The 22,191-nt window shown below is 40.5% G+C and overlaps 1 protein-coding gene across 2 annotated transcripts in view; it reads right to left on the bottom strand.

The window, feature by feature from the left end:
- Positions 1–3,477: 3,477 nt before the first annotated feature.
- The window catches only part of plxnb2b (plexin b2b), a 119,375-nt gene continuing 100,661 nt past the window's right edge, over positions 3,478–22,191 (bottom strand). For both annotated transcript variants that reach the window (XM_027273027.1, XM_027273026.1), the window contains 15 exons: positions 21,355–21,455; positions 20,781–21,010; positions 19,089–19,270; positions 16,367–16,433; positions 15,874–16,020; positions 14,569–14,725; positions 13,598–13,698; positions 11,701–11,785; positions 11,127–11,278; positions 10,671–10,828; positions 8,921–9,068; positions 8,666–8,730; positions 8,451–8,526; positions 7,115–7,189; positions 3,478–6,531 (listed from right to left, as the gene is read on the bottom strand). In XM_027273027.1, the coding sequence (XP_027128828.1) occupies positions 6,427–6,531; positions 7,115–7,189; positions 8,451–8,526; positions 8,666–8,730; positions 8,921–9,068; positions 10,671–10,828; positions 11,127–11,278; positions 11,701–11,785; positions 13,598–13,698; positions 14,569–14,725; positions 15,874–16,020; positions 16,367–16,433; positions 19,089–19,270; positions 20,781–21,010; positions 21,355–21,455 (1,849 nt within the window). In that variant the 3' untranslated portion in view covers positions 3,478–6,426. The remainder of the gene's footprint in view (positions 6,532–7,114; positions 7,190–8,450; positions 8,527–8,665; positions 8,731–8,920; positions 9,069–10,670; positions 10,829–11,126; positions 11,279–11,700; positions 11,786–13,597; positions 13,699–14,568; positions 14,726–15,873; positions 16,021–16,366; positions 16,434–19,088; positions 19,271–20,780; positions 21,011–21,354; positions 21,456–22,191) is intronic.

The following is a 22,191-nucleotide window of genomic DNA, read 5'->3' as shown; positions in this document are numbered from 1 at the left end:
AAACGTAAATTACCAACTTTTACAGACGTCATTGAAAAAAAAAACACGGCCATCTATTCGCCAATGGGAAATTATGTATTGGTCATTTTGGAAATATAAAATTAAAATTAATAGGCGAAAAAAATCCCCAAAACAACCAAAAGTTACAGTCATTTAACATGAATTTGTACTTTACCGATTGTTCTCCTATGGATTGAATGCAGCAGAAGGGTATTGAGAAACATTAATCACTCAAGTTCAAGAAAGTAATCACATACAAGCCAGACAATACATACCTGCACGTCAATGTGGCCTGTTTTGTCGATTTAATATCTGTAATTGGTCAGCATGCAGCAGCAGCAGGCTTGAATGGAGGCACTCTTTGAGTCATTAACCTAAAGGAAAGGTTCACTTTTTGAAGTCTATCCTTAAACAAATATACTAAATTGAAAGCTTCAGAGGATAGTATATGTTCCTTCTGTCCACACCCTTAATCTAGGTTTGAAATGATGGGGGACATCACACTTAGTCAGGGGCGCCGCCAGGAATTTTGGGCCCCATGACAAAAAGATCAAATTGGGCCCCCTCTGCGCAGCTGATGTCAGCACATCTCTAAAACCAAACTATCCCATCAAAAGCTTTCCATAACTTTAATTAAAGGCTTGCAACTGTTTTGCGTCTTGTAGTTCAATACTAGTACTAGCACAAACTTACTGCTGGTGATTTGTACATGCATGCAAGTCTGCATACAGTATGCAGTGCAGTTCACGATTTGATGCAAGATTAAAAGCCACCGTAAAAATAAGCTGAAAGCCATTTTTATTTAACTTTTACTGCCCAAAGCTTTACTGCCCAAAACACGTAAAAACAAAGAGATTATATTTGAAATATATATACTCAATGATGATGGTTTAATCATTTTATATTTGTGTTTACCCCTGTCAGTCCTGGGCCCTTGGAATTGTCCTAACTTTTCCCCTCCTATACGGCGCCCCTGCACTTAGTCGTTGCTCTGTGTAGAAATGCAATCCCAAAGTTCAGCCGAAGCTAAAATATATAATTAAATCAAGTCAAATCAAAAGAAGTGAGTGTTTTTTCAAAGCTAAGTGGATTTTGTCCTCCATCACTTCATCATGTCTTACAGTGGAATTGTAATTATAGGCAGGGATTGTTTCAGAGCCACTATGGCCTCAATAAATCATTACAGAAAACAATGACTCTTTCAATTTACCTTTGCAAGGGAGTGTTATTTTAGGCCGACCTTGAAAAAAAAACAAAAACAAAGTGAACGTATCCCTTAATTATATATTTCCAACACTAAAGGGATCTGACAAAACATGAACATAAAGTGCTGGTCTTAAATACAGTGGTTCTTTTGTTGTAGAGGACGTTCTCTGGATGTGTGATATTTTTACAGTAGTAAGTCTCCAAGCACCATTTCCTTTGGGGTAACTACAGTTATTGTGGCAAGTACGGTCGTGTGGAAGTGTTTATGTAAATACCCATACTGTGTATGAATAGTTTCTCGTATAGGGCATTTTAATTTAAGATTTAGGCCAACTGCATGTTCAAAATGAGTTAGATACAATTCTCCTGAGATTAGATGAGTTATAAAAACACATTTATTTTTTGTATACTTCAAATACTTCACACAGCATTTTAAATTCAACCTGTAGTTGTTTTCTTTTATGTGGTACCAAGTAAGCTATATTACAGGATATTATGTTGAACTGTCAGGCGAGAGAGCTTTATTTAAATATTTAAATGAATTCATGGAAGGATGAGTAGTGGAGTCCTTTTTATTGTACTGCATTTTAACTGTGGCTAAAGTGCACAGGTATATTTCTTTTAAGCACTGTAATCACTACACACAGACAGGATTTTCTATCATTTTAATATCCAGGGTTCTGTATTTGTGGCTTGTACCTCTGCATCTTCCAGAGAACAGTTTCCTCCAGATGAGTCAAGCTCTCTTTCCTCCTAGTTCATTAAACTCAGCTGTTGAGAGAGACTGCAGCTGTTTTAACAGTCTGCTGATATAGCCCGGATCTCTCCAGTTTACAGAACTTTAAATTCAAATCAACCTCAAATCATGTACTACCAAGTCTGGTAAAATGCAAGCCACCCTGAGAGGATATTTTAATTCTCTCTCAGGTGTCAACCGCAGCACTGAGCAAGCCCTAGAATCAGTTGTTGTTAGGCTTTAAATTATTCATCAGAACAACTGTTTAAAATGACAACACACCATCATTGTTTTTTATTTTTTCTTACCAAGTTCTCCTCCTCCTCTCCCCCTAGGGCAGAAGAAATCAAAGCCAAATCTCATTAGAAGGTTTGAAACGTGGAAGTGAAACGCAGCCTCCTGGTAAACAAAACCAATCTCCTGTTGGAGGAGAGGCTGGCTGTTGTGTGCGAAACACCCCAGACAGAATAGAAGCCACCAACATGCAGATTTTAACCCAATTCCTTGTATGAAATCTTGCAAAGAGGCTGACTTTGAATAATTATTTTTAGTGTGCAGGATCATTGATTTCTAGACACTGAAGGGCATGGTTATTCTGCAACCTTATCACAAGTGCAGCGCACAGTAAATAATGTCGACTACAGAGATGATGTAAGCTGCATGTATTAATAGAAAGTACAGTATCGCCTTTGATTTTCCACCAGTGATCAATGTTAGTATACAAGATGCAGTGCTGGCAAAGAGACGCGCTGATAATCAAGTGTAATAACTCCTGCTTCAGCAGCAGCCCTTGAAGTTCCTCTATCTGTTGCTGCATCAATGATCTGCTCAGTTAGAAGATGGCCTGCACAGGCCTTTGGTCTGTCTTTGATATTCGTACCCCTGCGTCAGGGTTTGTTAAGCAGTAAGATGAGGCAATTTTGCCTTTCATCTTTCTTTTTTCCAATTTCATTCTTAGCCGTCAGTACTTAATTAATGTTTTCGCAGCAATTTTTCAACCTTCACTGCCGATGACAGATATCCTATCCAGCTATTTACATTATCAACTTGTTTCATGAAGCCAGACTTTAGCTTCTAGTCTGTATTCTGAGCCGTGTGACAGCAACCTGATGTGGCATTTGGGAGAAAAGCATCAGCGATCATAGGGATATGCTGCACATGAGGACTGATGGAAGTCATTTGGGGTCATAATGTGCACAAACGTGTGAAGAAAACTGTCATGTTTGAGCGCTTGGCCTTCATAAAATGATTGGTTGGTTTGAATAAAAGATAATTTTTGTAAATCCACCCATTACTCCAGCCCTGTGTGTAAGCTTTTCAGTGAATCTAAGGGTAATGTAATAAGCTGTATAAATACCAAGACTTATAGCTTAGAGCTAAAGATTCAGTTCACTTCAACAAGAAATTGGCTACCTGTGGCAAGTGTTACTCTATTATCCAAGGTGGTTTTAACTCATGCAATATGCATGGGAGGTGAGTGTTCAATTTAAGCAAATCAATATTCTAAGAAGGAAAAAAACAAAACACAGCAGATATGAAGGGCATATATGTCTCTGAGTTTATTCATGGAGGAGTGTATGATGAAACTTGTGGGTAACTGCTCCGTCCACACATAACTTTGTAAAATTAAGTTCATCCAGTACAACCAGATAAGGTATAAGATCGAGATTCTTCCGAGCTGCCTTGGATGGGGAGGAAAACGTTGGCTTCCAGTAATGGTCCTGTACTGAAAATGGAGTGTCCCAGATTCTTTTATCATTACAGCACATTCACAAGTTTCAAAATGGAAAAAAATTCTCGACAACTGCACAAACAGTTTTTTTTTTCTCTTTTGTTTTGTTTGTTTGTTGTTTTTTTTGTCCCAGGACTCAATGCATAGGATTATACAGTTAGGATACAGTATTTCAACATGTTTTACAAAGATTTATATGGTATAGGAAACAAGAAATAAAAATAATAACTGCACAGCAGTAAGAAAGATCATTTGTCGAGTATAGATAGTCATTTATCGTACACACTGTGGAATAGCTTCGAAACACAGGGCAAAAAAAAAGAAGAGAAATTAACACCGTTTGAACAATTTTTGCGCTATATTCAATCTACATAAGGATACCCCTTTAGATTTCAGACTAACTTAGGAATGCCAGACATTTTCCAAGGGAAACCCAAATCACATTGGCCACTGTTTTACATTTATTAATTTTGGCCTTTTTGCCTTAGCCACCAAAGTCCTACTAAGCACACGCCACAGACACCCAAAAGAAATACACACATCATAAAACTGCAACCATAAAAGAAATCATACTGAAATGTCTTCAGCCTATTGGCACGCAAATGGCTGCAGCAGGGCATCTAGCATTTTAGACAGCACACATAATATCACAAGTCCAAATACATTGCTGTGTCTATAGCACTATCGTCATCATAATCAACTAGGTCACCAATAGAATAATTTAGAAACAATATATATGTATCATCCTATTTAATAAGGCACATTTTTGGTTAAAGAAAGGCTCTGAAAGAAGCTTCTTGCATCAACTCTGTCAGTGAGAGAGGAGTCAGCAGTAAACAACAGCGGAGACAAGGATGGAGTCTGCAGTCGGCATGCAATTAAGATCAAAAGCCTCCCCTGCTGATTCCATTATACAGAGTGCCACTCTGCACTGTGCTGAGTGGGCAGTGCCAAGTGCTGTTGGTCGGGATGCCAGGGTGCCATGCTGAGACGGCAGGCAGGCAGGCAGGCTCGAGGTCTGTGCAAACCTCTCTCTAGCCAAGGCAGGAATCGTTAACATTCTGGGGTCTCTGGAGCTCGTTATGCTCCGTCAACTACACACATCCATGATCAGATACAGGGAGTACAATTAAATCATCTGTCAACAGCAAAACCTATAATTTAGGGATGAAACATGGTGGCGTTTAATGGCCCAAGAAATATCAAACCCTCATTCCTACCCTGTCGAAAAAACCTCCACTCTGACACTGACATATCAACATTTCAGTTACTATAACAATTATGTACATGATTGAACCTGACCTCACCAACATCATACAAAGGCTAAAACCACTGTAATTTGTTCAAAACATACCATTTAAAAGTACCAACTGCATCTCTGGCAAGTAATTAATATCAGCAGTAGGCTATTTCATAGCTTAAGAGGCAGAATGCTTGATAATTATTTGGAACATTACAAGGGTAATACTAAAAAAGATGGCACTAAAAATCATGAACACTAACAATGCATGAATCAATTTGGAAATCTCTCTTAACATATTGCTGAATTGCTACCGTATGTGAATACATTTAAGTTAAGCTAATGCGGCTGTCGATTGTGGCTCATGGTATTTCTGACATTATTGCAGGGCTAATATGAGTGACATGGCTCCATGGCAGAATAAAGTAGCTTTTGCTGACAAAAAGTTTTATAGCAAAGAAAAATATCTTGAAACAGTCATCAACTGAAATGTTTTTAAACATTTTTTATTTTTTTTTTCAAACTGTCCTTCTGTGCTTTAGTTGAAGTGGAATGTATCATGGCACTGTACAATAAAGGGAGACAGACTGTGCTATTATCGACTTCCACGAGCGCAAATGGCAATCCAGCCTGAAGCAAATCCGAGTCAAAAGCAAAAGAATTTAACTCAAACGTGTCTGAAACTACCGGCGACCCGTCATTCATATGAGCCTGTACATTGCTAGATTAACCAGTGTCCTTGCGAGGACCCTTTGGTCTCTGTCAAAAAAAAGCTCGGCGAGAGCGCAGGCTCCAGTGTGTCACTGGGGTATCGGGGGGGATTAAAATGACAGAAAGCAGGCGTCCCTTCCGCCCTCGCGCCTGACAAGTAGGCATCCTGTGTGTGCACACACATTCCCACGCATTCACACGCACGCTCTTGTTCACATGTTGTACTCCACACACAGACATCTACGCACACACAGGCTAATAAAAACACTATCCGCATCACAAGGTGATCCATTTAAAAAGATAATTTTTTTTTTTCCTTATAAAGCTTTCCGCATAAAGACTGCACGATAAAAAAAATATATAATACAATTCATAAAACCTTTTTTTCTACACAGAAAGAAATTGAACATCTGATTATCTCCTGTGCCAGTGCTCGACAGAGGGGCTTAATTCTCAGAGAGAGGTCTACCGCACTGCATTGTGGGAGCAATATTCAGTGAAGCGTGAGTGAGAGCGTGCAGACCTTTAAGGTTTGGCAAGTGAGCTTTAAGGCGTACCTATGACAGCGTAACCCATCATTTTCTTCCCCTTTTTCTGCTCTCTATCTGCATTTCATTAGTCCCTGTTACTCCACAGTACAGGAAATTGTCCCTGGGCCAAGTTGTACAATATACACGCCCACATGAGTCCCTTCTCACCTTTCCTTATTTCCATGTTTTATTCTCTAAAAGAAGAAATAAGCCCCTGTAGTCACTGGCAGTATCCTACTATTCCCCTCCCTCCCGCCCTCCTCTCGATGGGTTAGAGATCAGTCACTTTGTTTTCCAGGGCGGCTGCTATCTGCTGGAGCCGCAGGGTCAGCTGTTTACTCTGGGCAGCTGGGTCCTCGTCTAGGGATGCGATGATCTGAAAGAGGGATGGAAGGTGAGAAGGACATAAATGGAGGAGAATGAGGAGGTGGGGGGGGGGAGTCGTAAATAATAAGCGAGCAGAAAGAGGAGGAAGGATTGGGCAGCAGAGGGCAAAAATGGGAATGCCGGAGAAGTGGGGGAAACAAGGACGGGGGGAGACGGACGGACAATGAGCACAGGACAAAGAGGAAGAGAAAGGGCGGAGAGTGGGAGGAGAGGACGGCGTTATTTGACATCAACAGTCACGTCATATAAGCTGTTATTGTTTGCGAGGCCCCACTTATGGGAGACTGGCAGCCCCATTTGTTTATCCAACTTGTTCATTAGGTTTTGTTTATCCCCTTTTCGTGACCTCAAGTGGCGATGCACAATGGACGCTTAAAAATCAATTCCCAGAGCAATTTTCCAATTCACATCCCACAGAAATGCTTTCAATTAAAATTTCATACAATCACTCTTCTGGCATATCAAGAGTGAAGAGAGAGAAAAAAAAAGAAAAAGCAATAATATAGTGGGCAGTAGTGCATTCAATGGAATAGCCTCCTTTGGGTGCGATAGGAAAGAGAAGGGCCTCTTACCCCATCATAGTATTTGCTGGCGTACTGGTAAAGCTGATGCAGAGCCACTTGCGTGTTCAGTTTGTCCGTGTGAGACTGGAGGACATAAAGGACAATTTAAAGGTTAAACTTAAAGTGTGACGAAACCATAAAAGTGCAGACGGTTGAATGAGCAATGCAAACTTTAGACATTAAAGTTATAATCCACAAGACTTTCATGAAATAAAACCCACTTTTTGATACCATTTATGGTTCAGCGTTAGCCGCTGAATGCATTTGCATTCAGAAATAACCTCTATTTACGGTAGTTTTCAAAGTTAGTGGTGGAGTCCGCCATTCTTGTACTTAACGTAAATTGCCTGTCTATACCCAAGGGATTTACAGGAAACTAGGCATGCATTATATATAATATAGAGCATTACTGTCCACTCTCCTACATGTGGAATAAGAGCTTTATTAAGTTACTGCTAATGCAAAGAGAACTTCCGAATACTTTTCCAATTCTAGTTAGTTTACGTTAAACAGCGTCGACTGAACAAATTTGCCGTGGCCGTCGCAATAAACACAGTGTACTGATATTAGAGCAGGCCATGATGTTTGGAGGGAAATTGTAACCAATTTTTCAGAAAACTGGCAAAAGAAATTGCAACGAAACGATTCTCCAGTTTAGTATCATCAAACCACTGCAAACGAAAAGAAGAGAGGCGCAACAAGATGACCGAAAACCGGATACATTTATGGAAATACGGTATTCTAAGTTTGTTTTTATGTATTAATTTGAGGGAAGGTTACTGCCTCCTCGTCTTTCCACGCAGATCTGACGTTACGCTCTGCATTATTTTTCATCTCTTCAGTGGGGCAGCAGCTTCAGTGGATGTTTAAGTCAGATGCTTCGTGTACGGGATCATTAATGTCTAAGTCTGTTTCCATTACACTGTCACATTTAGCTTTTATCCATGCGCTAATTTGCCAAACTCAGCCAAGTGTAAAAACTTTATGGCATTTCTTATTAAAAACGGGTGGATGCAAACAGACTTGGAGAGGTGTTGGATGAAGAGGCACCTCCCTCAGCAAGGTAACCAACTCCTGCTACTGTGCCATGTTGTCTTCTATTTATTATAACCTATTATAATCTTTTATATTATTAAAAACAACACAAGTTAGTTTGGCTGCACTGTAAACGGACACATTAGTTGCTTTTCTGTTGTATTTCGGACAAAGTAACCGCCCGGAGGTTAAAAGTTTGCCGAACCTCATTCGCTGTTACCACGGTAACCACTGGCGAAATCTTTAAGGATTATAACTTTAATAGCAGAGTAATCTAAGTGACACAGAAAATGACAGCTTTGTTTCTCACCCGTGACACCTCTGCCAGATGAGTATTCATGTCCTGGTCACTGACGGGTACCATCTGCCTGATGCCCTTGTAGTAACTACACACACACACAGACACAGACACACAGACACACACACGAGTGGTTATTAATGGTGGTTAATTGCTACTGACAAATCTTCCACAAGGAACATTTTAGACCAAGATAAACATTATTGTAAAGTGCTGACAGGACTTACTCATCCACCATCTTCTTATAGGTGGAGATCTCCTTTGCATAGAGTAGTTTGTTACTTGGAGAGTCCTAGAGACGAAAAGTGGACAGCAGTCAAAAACAATGGCACTTCAAAATTGATTGACCTCTGCTCGCAACCTATTTATATCTCATGTCATCCACTTTGTTCTAATCTTCTTTGTCTTTTCTCCAATCTTCCCATCTTGCTCTTTCACCTCACTCCTCCTCCAACTCCTCCTCGGTTCCCGTTTCCACTCACCCGGCTGAGTTTGTGCTCACTCTTGGTGCAGGCGTCCATAAACGTCTGGGCGATGACAGAGAGCGAGGCGTCCACCACTTCCGACACGTGGACATCGAAAGTGAAGTGGGGGTTCTTGAGGATGTTCACCCAGAACCGCAGAGGAAGGCTGCAGGACAGGAAAAAGTGGTCCATCATTGCGGTTATCATGATTGGAGGAAAATCTCATTAATCACATTACATCTAAGAAGGTGGCATTTCATGTGTGAGAGCGCCTGTTTGAGGTGCAATGGAGAGCAGTACAGGATAATAACAGGGTCGGAGTGAAGCCTAGTGTATTTAGAACAGTATTGTGTATTAGTATAGTGTTTTATATGATACTGACCTCTAAAGAATAATTGCTGTTAAAAAACAAACAAAAAAAAAACATGAAAGATTTTTTTTATTAATAACAAAAGGACACCTAGCAGTCAATGATGCTTGTCGGATAGTGACTGGGAATGCTAAACTTTGACCTTTCGAGCCCTGTGCAGCCTAATAAACGAACCACATCATGTAATGCTCGAATACTCTCGTTAATTTCCCTTCTGAAAAGAAAAACACACTCTGTACACTTCCTTTCAACCTTCTGTCAGCTTGTGAATATAAAAGAAATATACAGTAGTTGTTTTTTTTTTAAAACTCTCCTCCATGATTGGTGCGAATGCCGTGCCATCTGAGACACGAAACGCAAAGCGTGTAAAATTCACACTGGTTTGGCGATATCTCCGGGGGAAGGCTGCAGCGAGAATACAATAGAAGCATAAAAATAGCAATGTTGCTATAATCACAGAATTAAATTAGCTTGGGACGTAATTACCATGTTTGTTTGTTGTTGTGCCTCATACACACATTCATATTTAATACATGGCTCCTCAGTTGATTTGATAAACAGAACGGGTGGATGCAGAATGTGGTGTGGAGTGTAGAAAGTAATTAAATCGCTCATCTCCTGTCCTTGTGTGGGTGCTCTCCTGCCAGCCTTACGTCAATCACTGGCATCTACATGCAACACGTCGTCTTGTATGCTTGAGCCTTAGCCGACGTGACACTAATTTATGCACTTAAATGTCACATGGGAGCAGGGGGATTGCGAATGCAAACTAAGTGAGGCGAAATTGTTCATTTGTATTCAGCTCTTTCTTGGATAAGTAAGTTTTATTTTCTTGGAGAGCTACTGTATCTCAAGCAGCGGGATTTGTGGTCAGACTCAAACACTCTGTGTATATTTACTAGTATCTGAGGGACTTTTATTGTGCTACTACTGCACAGCATTTCAAGGGGGATATATTGCACAGTTTACTTCTCTACATGCATTTGATGGATATAGTTACTTTTCAGATTAAGATTTTATATTAGAAACATTTGATAATCTTATATAATACAACACATTATCAAAGATTAAACCAGTGGTTCAACCTTTTTGGCTTGAGTTGTTGGCATTTCCACTAAATATTACCCTCTAAACTTAACCATCTAAACACAAACGGCCATACGGTGGGTGTTTAGTTTGTCTAGGCTTCTGTAGAAACATTGGTGGTACAACCGTGTGGGCGGACTCCGTGGAAGAGGAAGGTATTTTCAGGTGACACACTAATGAAAACATATTTACGCTGCTTCTATTCATTAAATTACCTAGGCACTTGAGTGAGAAATCTGAGTACTTCTTCCACCACTGCATACAGTACATACAAATGAAGCTTCATTGTATGCGGGCATACGATGCTTTTACCTATTAGTCTTCCAGATATGGATGGTCTCGTCATCCACACTGTGTTTCTGCGCTTGTTCATCCAGGAAGTCAAAGAAATATTTGACAGCCGGTGGTACGACTGCCCCCGAGCACAGCACACTGCGGAAGAAGTCATCCACAAACTGCTGCAGTGTTCCCTGAAAGGGGGCCACAAATAATGTGAGACAGGGCAGAGACAGAGAGCAATGCCAGAAATATCAAAAGCCCCGAGACATAGCTGTTTGCAAGTAATGTGAATGTAGATATTCAGGCTTGCTTTTTCTGAAAGCTTTTTAGCATTTTCTGCCCATCCAAAACGCAAAAGCCGTCAATTAAAGTTGGCTTTTCAACTGAAAACCGTTCCTGGAAAAGCACAAATTGCTGTTTGCCGGAGTCAGTAAAATTGGATAAGTACTTAACAAATGTCTGATTGAGTAAATGATTCTGTCTTTATACCTTGACAGAAAGGAGTCGTGTTAGATAGATCTCTGTAATGGCTTTGGTCATCGACTTGTCCTTTATGCTTCCTCGTTTAGATTTGATCTCATCCAGTTCGTCCGCTGGCCTCACCAAGTGGAACACCTTGTCGTCATCCAACAGAGCGTTCCCTATCGGGGGAGGGAAAAACAACACTTTAAACTTTCCTGCTAATAATTATACTCTCTATTATTCATGCATGCTCGCACAGAACATATTCAGATGATAAAACAGGGAAGGTGTCAGCTGAATTTGAATGCTGAGGGAATATCCAAGAGATGAAAAGCTAAACAACCATCTATTCTGAAATACACATAAAAAAGGGAAAAGATAAAAGTGTGCGTTCTTTCGGGCATAATCTAAAAGTGTGGTATACATAAAACAGTAAGTATTAGCATATTAAATCAGAGCAGGGATGTTGAAAAAAACCCCCTGGGGAACGGAAACAAAGGCACTCATTTTATTCTCAAGTATCTGTGCTTGATTGGGTTCAACAAGTGTGTGCATGCGTGTACGGTATGTGTGTGTGTGTGTGTGTTTAAAAGGCACGTACGCTCTTCATGGTTTTCCTGGTTCTGGTCGTAGTTCTGCTGAGTGTGAAACACTCTGGACAACACTAACGTGGCGTTATCTCGTACCTGGAATGCAAATAACAGTCGTTTCTCAGACCGAAAAACATAAGACAACAATACATACTTGGCTGACACACCTCGAGTTTAATTGGAACTCTGACTGAGGTCAGCAGACTCTTTTAGTGTCCCACAACTAATTCATAATCAATATGATTGATTGGACAGCACCAGTGGGTCTTTATTGGGGTATTTACGGGTCATTTTCTTTGGCGTCAACCCTTTATTGACACTTTATTGACCCACAAATACTGCGATTAGCACTCCTCTGGCACAGCCAGTAGATCTGTGGCAGCAAGGCAGTCTTTTACGAAACACCAGTGGTTAACTTGAAAGGAAGAGAAGTGCTTTTGAAAGAAGGATATTTAAGTGGCCAAAAAAGCAGGACAAGTAGGGGATATTAGTGAGTGACCTTTATTTTCCGAGAATCAATACAGTGCCGAGAAGATTTAGTGGCTTTCTGTCGCCATTGAGAGCTGACAAGAGCAAACCAAGACCTGGCACTTGTACTGCCTGGTGATGAGAAAAGAAAAATTGTCGGCATGTCGCTAAACTGATGAAAGCAAAAACTGTGAAGAGAAATGGCTATACACTGCCTCCTTTTATGCTTTATTTATTTTAGTTTACTTTATTGTACAGCTACAAGAGCTCACACAAACACTTATTAATCTTGCAGTTACTTATTCTTTTGGTCATTTAGGCGGAGTGGAAACAGATCGTGAAGAAAACAAAGACATATCACCTTTTAAGCAAGTTAAACAAACTATAGTGAAGTTACAGAGCAACATTCTCATTCATTTGGAGTCATGTTTTTGGCCAACTAATGAACGATAAGTGAAATGTTCATGTTTTCTCTTTATGTGTGTCGCTGACTGTGTACACTACATTCATAATTACTAGAAAAAACAACATTTTGTGTCAAATTATTGATTTAAAATGGATTTTGTTGATTGTAAATGAATGTTTTGTGTCTGCTGTGTAACTGACCAATCAGAATAGATTATTCAACAAAGATGCATAATAGGTTAACTTCTATCACACCTCAACCTGTGTCTTGATCTGTACATTGACCATACGTAGATTTATTTACAACCTTTGTTTTTTAGTCATAGATTCAGTTAAAAAATAAAAACTGTCATCGCTCTCTGGATTCAAATTCTAGCTCTGGATGCGATGCTTCCTTACGAGATATAGTTAGTGTTATTGTGCAGGTTGAACTATATTATTCACAGGATTTTTTTTTAATGTATTTGTAAATGAAATAAATATTCAACGTTCACTTTGTGACGAAGAATCAGATGAGAAGACCAACGCCGCTCTCATGTCAGGCTGTTAAATATGAGGCTACAGACATCAGTTAGTTATCTTTGCTGAGCACAAAGACCTGAAACTGGTGATAACGGGTTGTCAACAGCGCCTCTGAAGCGCCTCACTCAAAGAACCAGGCTAGCTGTTTCCCTCTGTTTCTAGTCTTTGTGCTAAGCTAACAAACTGACTTCCGCTCCATATTTGATGGACACATCCCAAAACCGACAAGAAAAGATAATCCACAGGTAAATTTGAAGCAGGGATGTTATGATGTCCTAGACTATACTCAGTACCTCTTTTTTCTACATAAGTAACAATCAGAAAATAACATGATGTCTGCTGATCTGTAAATGTGCAGCAGTCACAGATTTCATACATGACTGTGACTGAAATGGCATGAAAATAGGCAACCCCATTCACATCCTCACGCCCACATACAGCTATTTACTTCCCCGTGCTATTTTCTGTCTCCCTTTTACTTCAAACATTTTAATAAGCTTTGTCAGTACTCACGTTGTAGTGCGCCAGAGTGTTGATGCGTTTCCACCTGCCCTCTTTCTGAGAAGTCAAGTCCAGATCTGACAAAATCTGCCCTGTCGAACCCGGTCGCCACTCTGCGGTGAAAGGCAGGAAGAGGAAGTTAATCAAAGTTGAAAATTACCGCTGCTAGGTGGAGGTGCACTGCAATTTTTTTTTTTGTTATTTCCGATCCTGATTGCACTTATTTCATCATGGATCACTAGTACCCCGAGGATATCCTGTAATAATGTGCTCTTAAATGAATCCAGCTACCCATGCTACTACTCCGCTCTGCTCTCTCCTAGGATTCAGTGACACACTTGAGTTTAGTTTGGGTGAAGAAGTAACTGAATAATTTAAAAAAGTAATTCTAAACTGTGATTTGCAACCCAACATTTTCAATTTAGAAACATTCTAAATTCCACTACAGCGACATGTCGTTCATTTACAAGAACCACCAAATAATAAGAGGGTTATCTTTCTGATTTCAGAACAGATCTCTGCTTATCTAAAATGTATAAAGGAATGAGATCTACAGCATGCGTGGGAATAAAAATGGCTTTGATGTTGGAACATGTCTATAAAGCTTTAGCCTTTCAAGATAGTCCCCAAGGTTTCTGACTACAGTAGCAAGTAAAACTTTGTTTAGGGATGAAGGCTTTCTTCATGTTGTTGAATAGCTGAATAAGACTTTTTATTCCACAAGCAGAGACAGAAAGACACAGAGCGAGAGATCATCTTCAAAATGGGCTATTAAATTACATTCAAATGAAATAAATAATCAATTTCTTATTTAGATAAATGCTTTCTGATTTAATTAAAAATGCATTTCAGTCTGGACAGAAATAGCTTCTCCATTTTGACATATCATCGCCGCTCCCTGTAACCTTTACATTATTCATCATTATAAAATGTTTTCTGCTTCAGCTGGTCCTCCTCCTTATGGGTGACCCTCATTTACTCACCCAGTGTGACACTCTCAACCTTGGGCCGCTGGGAGTACGGCAGGTTCCTGTACACCTGCTCTATTATCTTCTCCTTCACCTGGGAGATGGTGTCACAGTTCAGCACCTTGACAGGCGTCACATCTGGACCCTCGCCGTGCACCAGCACTTGAAGAGTCTGGCAAACACAAACACACACGCACACAAAAACGTCACATTAAGCCCACATGGTGATACCGTATGTGCAGAAGACGCGTACCTACGCACACAAGTGAGACGTATGCAGAAATATTCAAACATGACCAGAGCACCCAGCCACCCACCCACAAACGCACACCCACATAATCTGTAGGGATGGTGTCGCCATGGCAACCGGGCTTCTGTAAGCACACACATAGATATACACTCACACACACACTCTTGAGGAGACACCTGAGACGACTCCTGTCACCTTGGCCAGCTAATGACCAAGGCTCAGCGGGAGCAAACTCTGACCCACCTCACCTCCCACACTCAGTCACTCTGTCAGAAATAACTAACTGACCACTCGACAGATTGAAGCACAGGGGCAGGCAATCCAATTGCAAGAGCTGGGCCCTCACAAGTCTGTGAATTTCAGGTGAATGGGGAAGAGCACGCTGTGAAATAAAGCCAATAGGAAACGCAGTGTCTGCCTGTGAAATCTAGCTCATTGAGTTTTTTTTTTCTTTTCTTTTTTCTCCCTCCCTGTAATTCAATCACAGAAGGCGATCCATCACGGTGGGAGACGTGTAATTCGGGCTAATTTGATAATTGTCCTCGACAACGCCATTACCCATGGGTCTTTTTATTTGTGCTGACTTTAACAGAAAACAGCTGTGTTCACATTAGCTTCCATTATTGAAACACGATACCGAAGCGAGGCGCGCGGGCTTTTTCCTGACTCGAGCGGAGCTGCCCAAATGGATACAGAGCAGGTGCGGGTTGGAAGGTCGTGGAGGGCTTTGCGGAGGTGGCCTGTACTCTATTCTTGTACCGACTCGTAGTACTTTTACCCGAGCCATGCATCTGCACTGCTATACTGGAATGTGTCGCCTGTGTCGTTTCTGAGCTGAGAACATTGACACTGAAAATGGATGTCACACAAAAGCGGGCAGTCGCCTGTGGGGTTTTTTTGGCGGTTACCATGGCAACTGCACTGTGTGTATGTGTGTGTCTGTGTGCATGTTTGTGTTGCTCACCAGGCACAAAAACACCATGCAATCTTCAAAGACATGGAGTTTGTGAATTTGTGTGTGTTTGTGTGGGGTCTTTTTTTATGTGTGTGTGTGTGTGTGTCCATCTCACCAGGACGGAGTACTCTACATCGTCGCCCAACAGGCCTGTGTCGTTGAGGGTGTACTTGGCTTTCTTCACTCTGGCGTCCACAGGCCCTTTCTCGATCTGGTGCTTGATGGCTCGGAACAGTTTGTACAAGGGCTCGCCTGCAGAGTCCTGGTATACACACACACACACACACACACACACAGGCACACAAACAGGCACACACACACACACAAAGCCATTTAGGAGCTCTCTCAGATGTTGTCATGAAGATAATTGTTGTGATTAGCAGTTTAGAAGACAGATAAGTGCACATTATCAATACCAAGCGCTAATGAAAGAAATGGAGAAAACCACGAGTCATTATACAGATGTTCTATTAGTGATTTAGTACATCAAGCATAAAAGACAAAAAAACGACTAGATTAATTGGATAATATATGTTGACACTCATCTTGACCAGAGATATATGATAGCATATTACATTTAATACATTTTAAGTGACCAGAAATGTTACCTTCAAAAACTGGTAAAGGCAGATAGACATCCAGTTGCACAGCATCCTTTCCACCACTGTCTCTGACCTGCAAAAACACATTAGACAAGCAGTTTTTTAAAACTGAATCATGTGGATGTACTAATGCGCCATATTAAAAGTAGTGCAGACATAACGCTTGAATATGAAAGCCAAGAAAAACAGAATTAAATCAGTATTTTCATACCACGCCACTTTGATTCTGAATCCATAAGCTAAGAAAACCCTAAGAAATACCGGCTGTGTTGCTGTCACTCATGTGGAAAAGTTTTGAATATTTTGCAATAGTTTCCTCTTGGGCACGGTGAAGTTAAAGCTGGATAACAGGTAATACTTTTTATACACTGTATTTATTGAATCTATGTGTAAAACTACTGTCTTGGAGCGATGCATCTACAAAATGTCAACAAGGGACATTTCTGCACAGCTTGACGGTGTCAAGATATTTTAATTCAAAACTCATGTCAGTGGTTACTTGACAGATCACCCATCCTAATGTCAGATATCCACTGGTGGCACTCATTGTTAGCTGCTAGCATGCCTAATTAGATAGCTTGTATATAAGGGGGCCTGTGTTGGCACAATGGCCTAATCAGCATAATAAGCCTCTCCATTGGGGGATAATTAAGATGTGTACTTGCATAACAGCCATTCACAGCGTGCCTAGGCACAGCCGACATTTCAGATCATATAACCCCCCCCCTCGGCGGCAGTGATGAGCGATTGTACTGTCAGGCAAGTGGGTCCAACTGAGGGAGAGCAGGCAGCCGTCAGTGGATGACTCGACCTTGACATGATCATTACGCCGAAAGAAAGGATAAAGAACAAAGACCACTGGAAATTCTTTTCTGAGGGCTATTTACTTCAAATTAGTCAGTTGAGTGTTTACAGACTAACACTACACGGGAATTATGAGATGCTGCTCAGGGAGAAACCATTGAGCAATTAATATTAGACCGTATCAGAGAAAAACATCCACAGTATTTGGCAGGTTCCTATAAATACCAATTATTTCAACAATAATAAGTTATAATTTCATGCTAATCACAACATTATTTTTTAAAAATAATTTTAAATTCATGCATAGATAATTACTGTAACATAACAGCTGATCTCTGCTCTTGGTGAAAACGCAGATGATTAAAATAGATTCGATGTTTGCTCAAGTAGTGCAGGTGATTTACTGCTCAACTGATGAAACTTGTTCCAACACAGATTGAGAGCAGGAACGTATTTATGCAATAAAACAGACCACGATTGGAATAAATGTCCTTTTCTGTTAGAAATGTCCGCTCATCATGATGCAGGATTATGCCCTAAAGCGACCTGCAGAAAGCTAATACAATTAATCTTAACAACAGTCAAAAACAATATGGACCAAAAGTGATTTGGTCAACAGCTATAGGATAAGAAGATGAATCACATGCTGAAAGGGAAGCGCAACAGACGAATCATCCAGCACTTTGTGCCTGGAATCAAGGGAGGGGGAAAAAAAAAACAGAAGGAGAAACAGAAGGAAGAGGACTGGAATAGATCAAGCAGCAGTCTGGCTCATGATAGTAGACTACTGTAGTCAGTGCAAAATAAAAAGAAAAAAGAAAAATCAACCAAAAAAAGATGGCAACAGAATGAAACAGTCCTCTGAATCTTGAAGTGAATCCCAGCGCTCCAAGAATGTTAAAAATACTGCTGCCAGGGTTTGGATATCGAGTGATTCTGATTATAGAGCTGAGAAAAAAGGACATCTAATGATCTCGGGGCAAAGCAAGACACTGTGCTAGCTGCTCTGTGAAAAACCGAATGTACTTAGAGACAGGGGTGCTAACATCAGCGTTACCATGCTCACACGATGCTCATATGTGCTAATTAGGACTAAAGGGGGATGTCATCAGTAACTTTAAACCTGATGATAACAGGTTGACAAGATAGTTGACTTGCGCCAAAGATTTCCAGCTCATAGTGGTGCTTAAGAAGCAGCCATGGAACACTAAACTAAATAAGATTTATCCTCTGGGAACCATGAATGTCTGCAGAAGATTTAGTACAAATACATGCTGTCGATGTTGAGATATTTCATTGCACAAGTGAAAACTTCACCCTGCTGATGGTGCTAAATTTGAAGTCAGCGGGTCACCAGAGTTAGTGGGATTCATCCTGTGGGGATCATGAATATGTGGACAAGATTTAAAGGCAGTCCCACCAACAGTTGTTGAGATATTTTACTCAAAACCAAAAAGCTCCAGCTGCAGCTCATACTGTAGTGACACAGTTTAGTGTGAGGTTAGGGAACACTAAACTAAACATTATTTATCTCCTGGGATCAATGAATGTCTGCAGAAAATTTACAACAAGTACATACTGTTGATGTTGAGATATTTCACTGCATAAGGCAAAATCTGACCTACCCCAAGGGACAAGGGGTTACTAAAGTTAGTTGGATCCTGTGGGGATCATAAATGTCTGGACAAAATTTCATGGCAATGCATCCAATACTTTCTGAGCTATTTCAATCTGGACCAAGGTTGTTGATGGACCAACAGACCATCCCTAGAACTGCTTTGCCAGCATCTAACTTAAGCGTCTGCCATGAAATTTTAGCAGTACAGAACTTCTGAGAAATCACACTTGGCATTGCCGTTTTTGGCAACATAACTGACAGCAGAAGTATCTATCGAGCAGCAGCACTGAGCTGCCCGCCACTCACCTGCGCAGCATGAGTTTAGGGTTCTTGCTGTGGACGTATTCCTCCATCAGCTCCAGCAGCAGTGTTCTCATAATGTCGGTGTAGTATTCCAGTTTCCCATGCAGAGCCACTGTCAGCAGGGAGGCAAAGTACACCTTGGCCCTGGCATTGAAGTCATGACTGCGCTCCAGGGTACGGATAAACTACAAACACAACCAGCACATACACACAGAAACAAGGCAAATTAATCATCTCGATGAAGCCAACACACGCAAATCCAATATAATGTGCATTTAAATAATCAAAAGACTAATGCTGGTGAAAACAATAATTATCAAGGTAAATTCAATTCTACGCTGTGAAATATTGTGGCTTAGAAAAGATACCAATTAGTGGAAGAGAAATCACCCACACATTTGCAGTTAGCACCTCTGAGGCTGTTTCTGAGCCAGCAATATTGGATTATTAGGAATCTTCACACGTTGCTCTCTGCTATATCTTCCGCTTCTCATTTCCAAATACTATACTCCGCTAACTTAAACATTAGAAAGTACTTAAATCAAGGGAGGAATGCCAATATTAGAATAGATATAGAGAACCTCACAGTACGTCGACTGTGGTTCAGGCAGACTACAGAGATAAGAGGGGGAGGGGAGTGTGCACTAGCACCAGTGTTGTTGGAAGTAAATCCAATGATTGTGTTAAATTAACTTAAGTAACTTAATTTATCCTGCTGCATTTTTGAGGATTGTCTCTGTAACCACAGCCTGATATAATGCTGTTGAAGCACATAAAAGAGACTAAGTGTTGTGCACTCCTTCATTACAATGAACAAGGCCGGGTTAGTTTATCCAGAAACAAGACCACAACTGTCTCCAAGTGAGAAAGATGTCCCTGCGTGCATGTAGTTAAATACTGCTTCAGTGATTAGCTTGTGTTTTATGCCTATTTACTGTATGCTGTATGATAACATGTATATAATTAAAAGGACTGAAAATAAAGTATTTAAAGCTGTAAACATCACTATGTTAATGTGCTTTTTTTTTTTTTTTAAAGGGAAGAGTTAAATCTGAGGCAACTGGACTTAGTTACAGATCATTAGGCTTGAAGAAGCCTCTTGGATGCCCCAGATTGAACTCTTCCCTAAGAAAAATGACCTGGACGACCGAGACGCTTCAGACATTTCTTGAACAGGTTCAACTTGCGTCTTAGCATTGGCTAATTAGCTCGAAACACAGAGTACAGAAGAGGCTGCTCGGAATATCGACAGTTTTATAAGAAGTTGGTCATGGTGAAACATACTGAACAGACGTTTCAATCTGACTATGAAAGAATAGTAAAAGTTACAAGTTATTACAAATAATCATGTGGGTGGTGTGACTGTCTGCACCAAAATGTATTGCATTCCGTCTTATAGTCTATGACATGTCACTAAAAAACGTCTAGGGATCACCATATTAGAATACGTCATCTGAGGACCGTAAGTGCCAATTTGATGACAATCCATTCAACAGTTGTTGAGATATTTCAGTCTCAGACTCTGCCGTCCCTAGAGGTACGCTCCTGGCATGGCTAAAATTAAAATGTTTTAAATCTAGAGGGCTGACACACCAGTCGCTTTGTAAGGCCTTTACAACTCTGCCCTATGCAGACATAATCAGTCTGTATTCACAGCTGACCTGTCCATGATACATCAACGTGAAGCATAATTACATTAATGAGGAAGGTCTTGGAGTTCAGGAGGTTGGAGAACTGGTTGAGTGCCTGAGTCACAGTGGCCCGACGAGCCTCGGGGATGTCTAGCTTTCCTGTGATCATCACATCATTGGCACCGTCCTTAGAGGGCAGGAAGAAGACACGGTCTGTGTAGGTTTTGTAGTCCAGGAAGGGGATTCTTCCTTCGCTCAGGTCGTTGGTGTGGTCCTCCATCTCGATCATCAAATCTGTGCGATGGAGACAAGAAAGTAGTGCCAAGCTCCTTTTTAATAAGCAGCTTTTTGTCATTTGTGTGCTGCTCATCCGTCTTAATCTTTATGTTACGAGAGGCAGAGAGGGAAGAGCGTTGCCGGGAAAATTATTTCGGCTGTGAAAGATTGTTTTCTATTACTGTTACAGCAAAACTGCTTCATATAATGATGATAACATGATGTTAAGCAGGAGAATTTATTTAATGCACTGCAGTACAATACATCAAAGAAATGTAATCAGAGCTACGAAGCACTTCATTACTTCATAACTTCTCAGAAGAATATTGCTGAGCTTTGGCACAGCTGCACTGTTTGGTTACCTGTGAATTCTTTCTTGCATCGGTCCCGTACGCTCTCCTCCAGATTCTCAAGCTGGTGTTTCACCTTCTCGTACTCTCTCTCCGCCTGTTGACTCTTTCTCCTGGACAAATACAGCAAACACAACGCTTGTGTCATGAAAAGAAAGAATGTTATTCCAGGAATGTAGTTTGTACTTTCTGAGCTACTGCAGAACCATACAGCATCTCTAATTATAAAAGACTCTGTGGTAACAGAACTGTGATTATGCACTAATGAAAACATAGTTACACATATTATATTACACTATGCAATATTCTGCAAGTAGAGCCCCATAGATCTTAGACATTGGACCTTTAAGTCACAATATAGGTATGAAATAGTATTATTACAGACTGGCTTTAAATGAAAAACATTTGTCAGTGTGCTGGAATAAAATGTTTCTTTTATTTCAGCATACTAAGACTTCTTTCATAAAGCTTGACATTAACACAACTCTAACCCAGCAGACTACAATGTTTATTTATCAAGTACAGCAGGCTATTAAGCTATTAGACTATTAAGACAGCCCTCCAGCAATTCAAATCAACAAGGCTTCAGTGAGCTGAAAACCTCACTGATCTAAGGTAATATTATGTAATAATCAGTGGGTTACAGTCTATAGATGATGTACAGGCAACCCGCCAGGCTCATTATTTTTTATTTGGCTAATGTTAGTTGTGATTTTTTCGGCTGTGGATCAAACTTCAGAGCTGATCTTTTGTGCCGTGCTCGTTTTAAATGAGCATAAAATACTTCAACATTTAAAACAAGTTTACAACCCTTGAACTCATTCCAAACTCAAGATTTGTGGACGTTTA

Source organism: Larimichthys crocea, chromosome XXI, assembly GCF_000972845.2.
Source record: "Larimichthys crocea isolate SSNF chromosome XXI, L_crocea_2.0, whole genome shotgun sequence".
Classification (NCBI taxonomy): domain Eukaryota; kingdom Metazoa; phylum Chordata; class Actinopteri; family Sciaenidae; genus Larimichthys; species Larimichthys crocea.
Note: the sequence above shows the minus strand (reverse complement) of the source record. Positions and strands in the feature narration are given on the sequence as shown.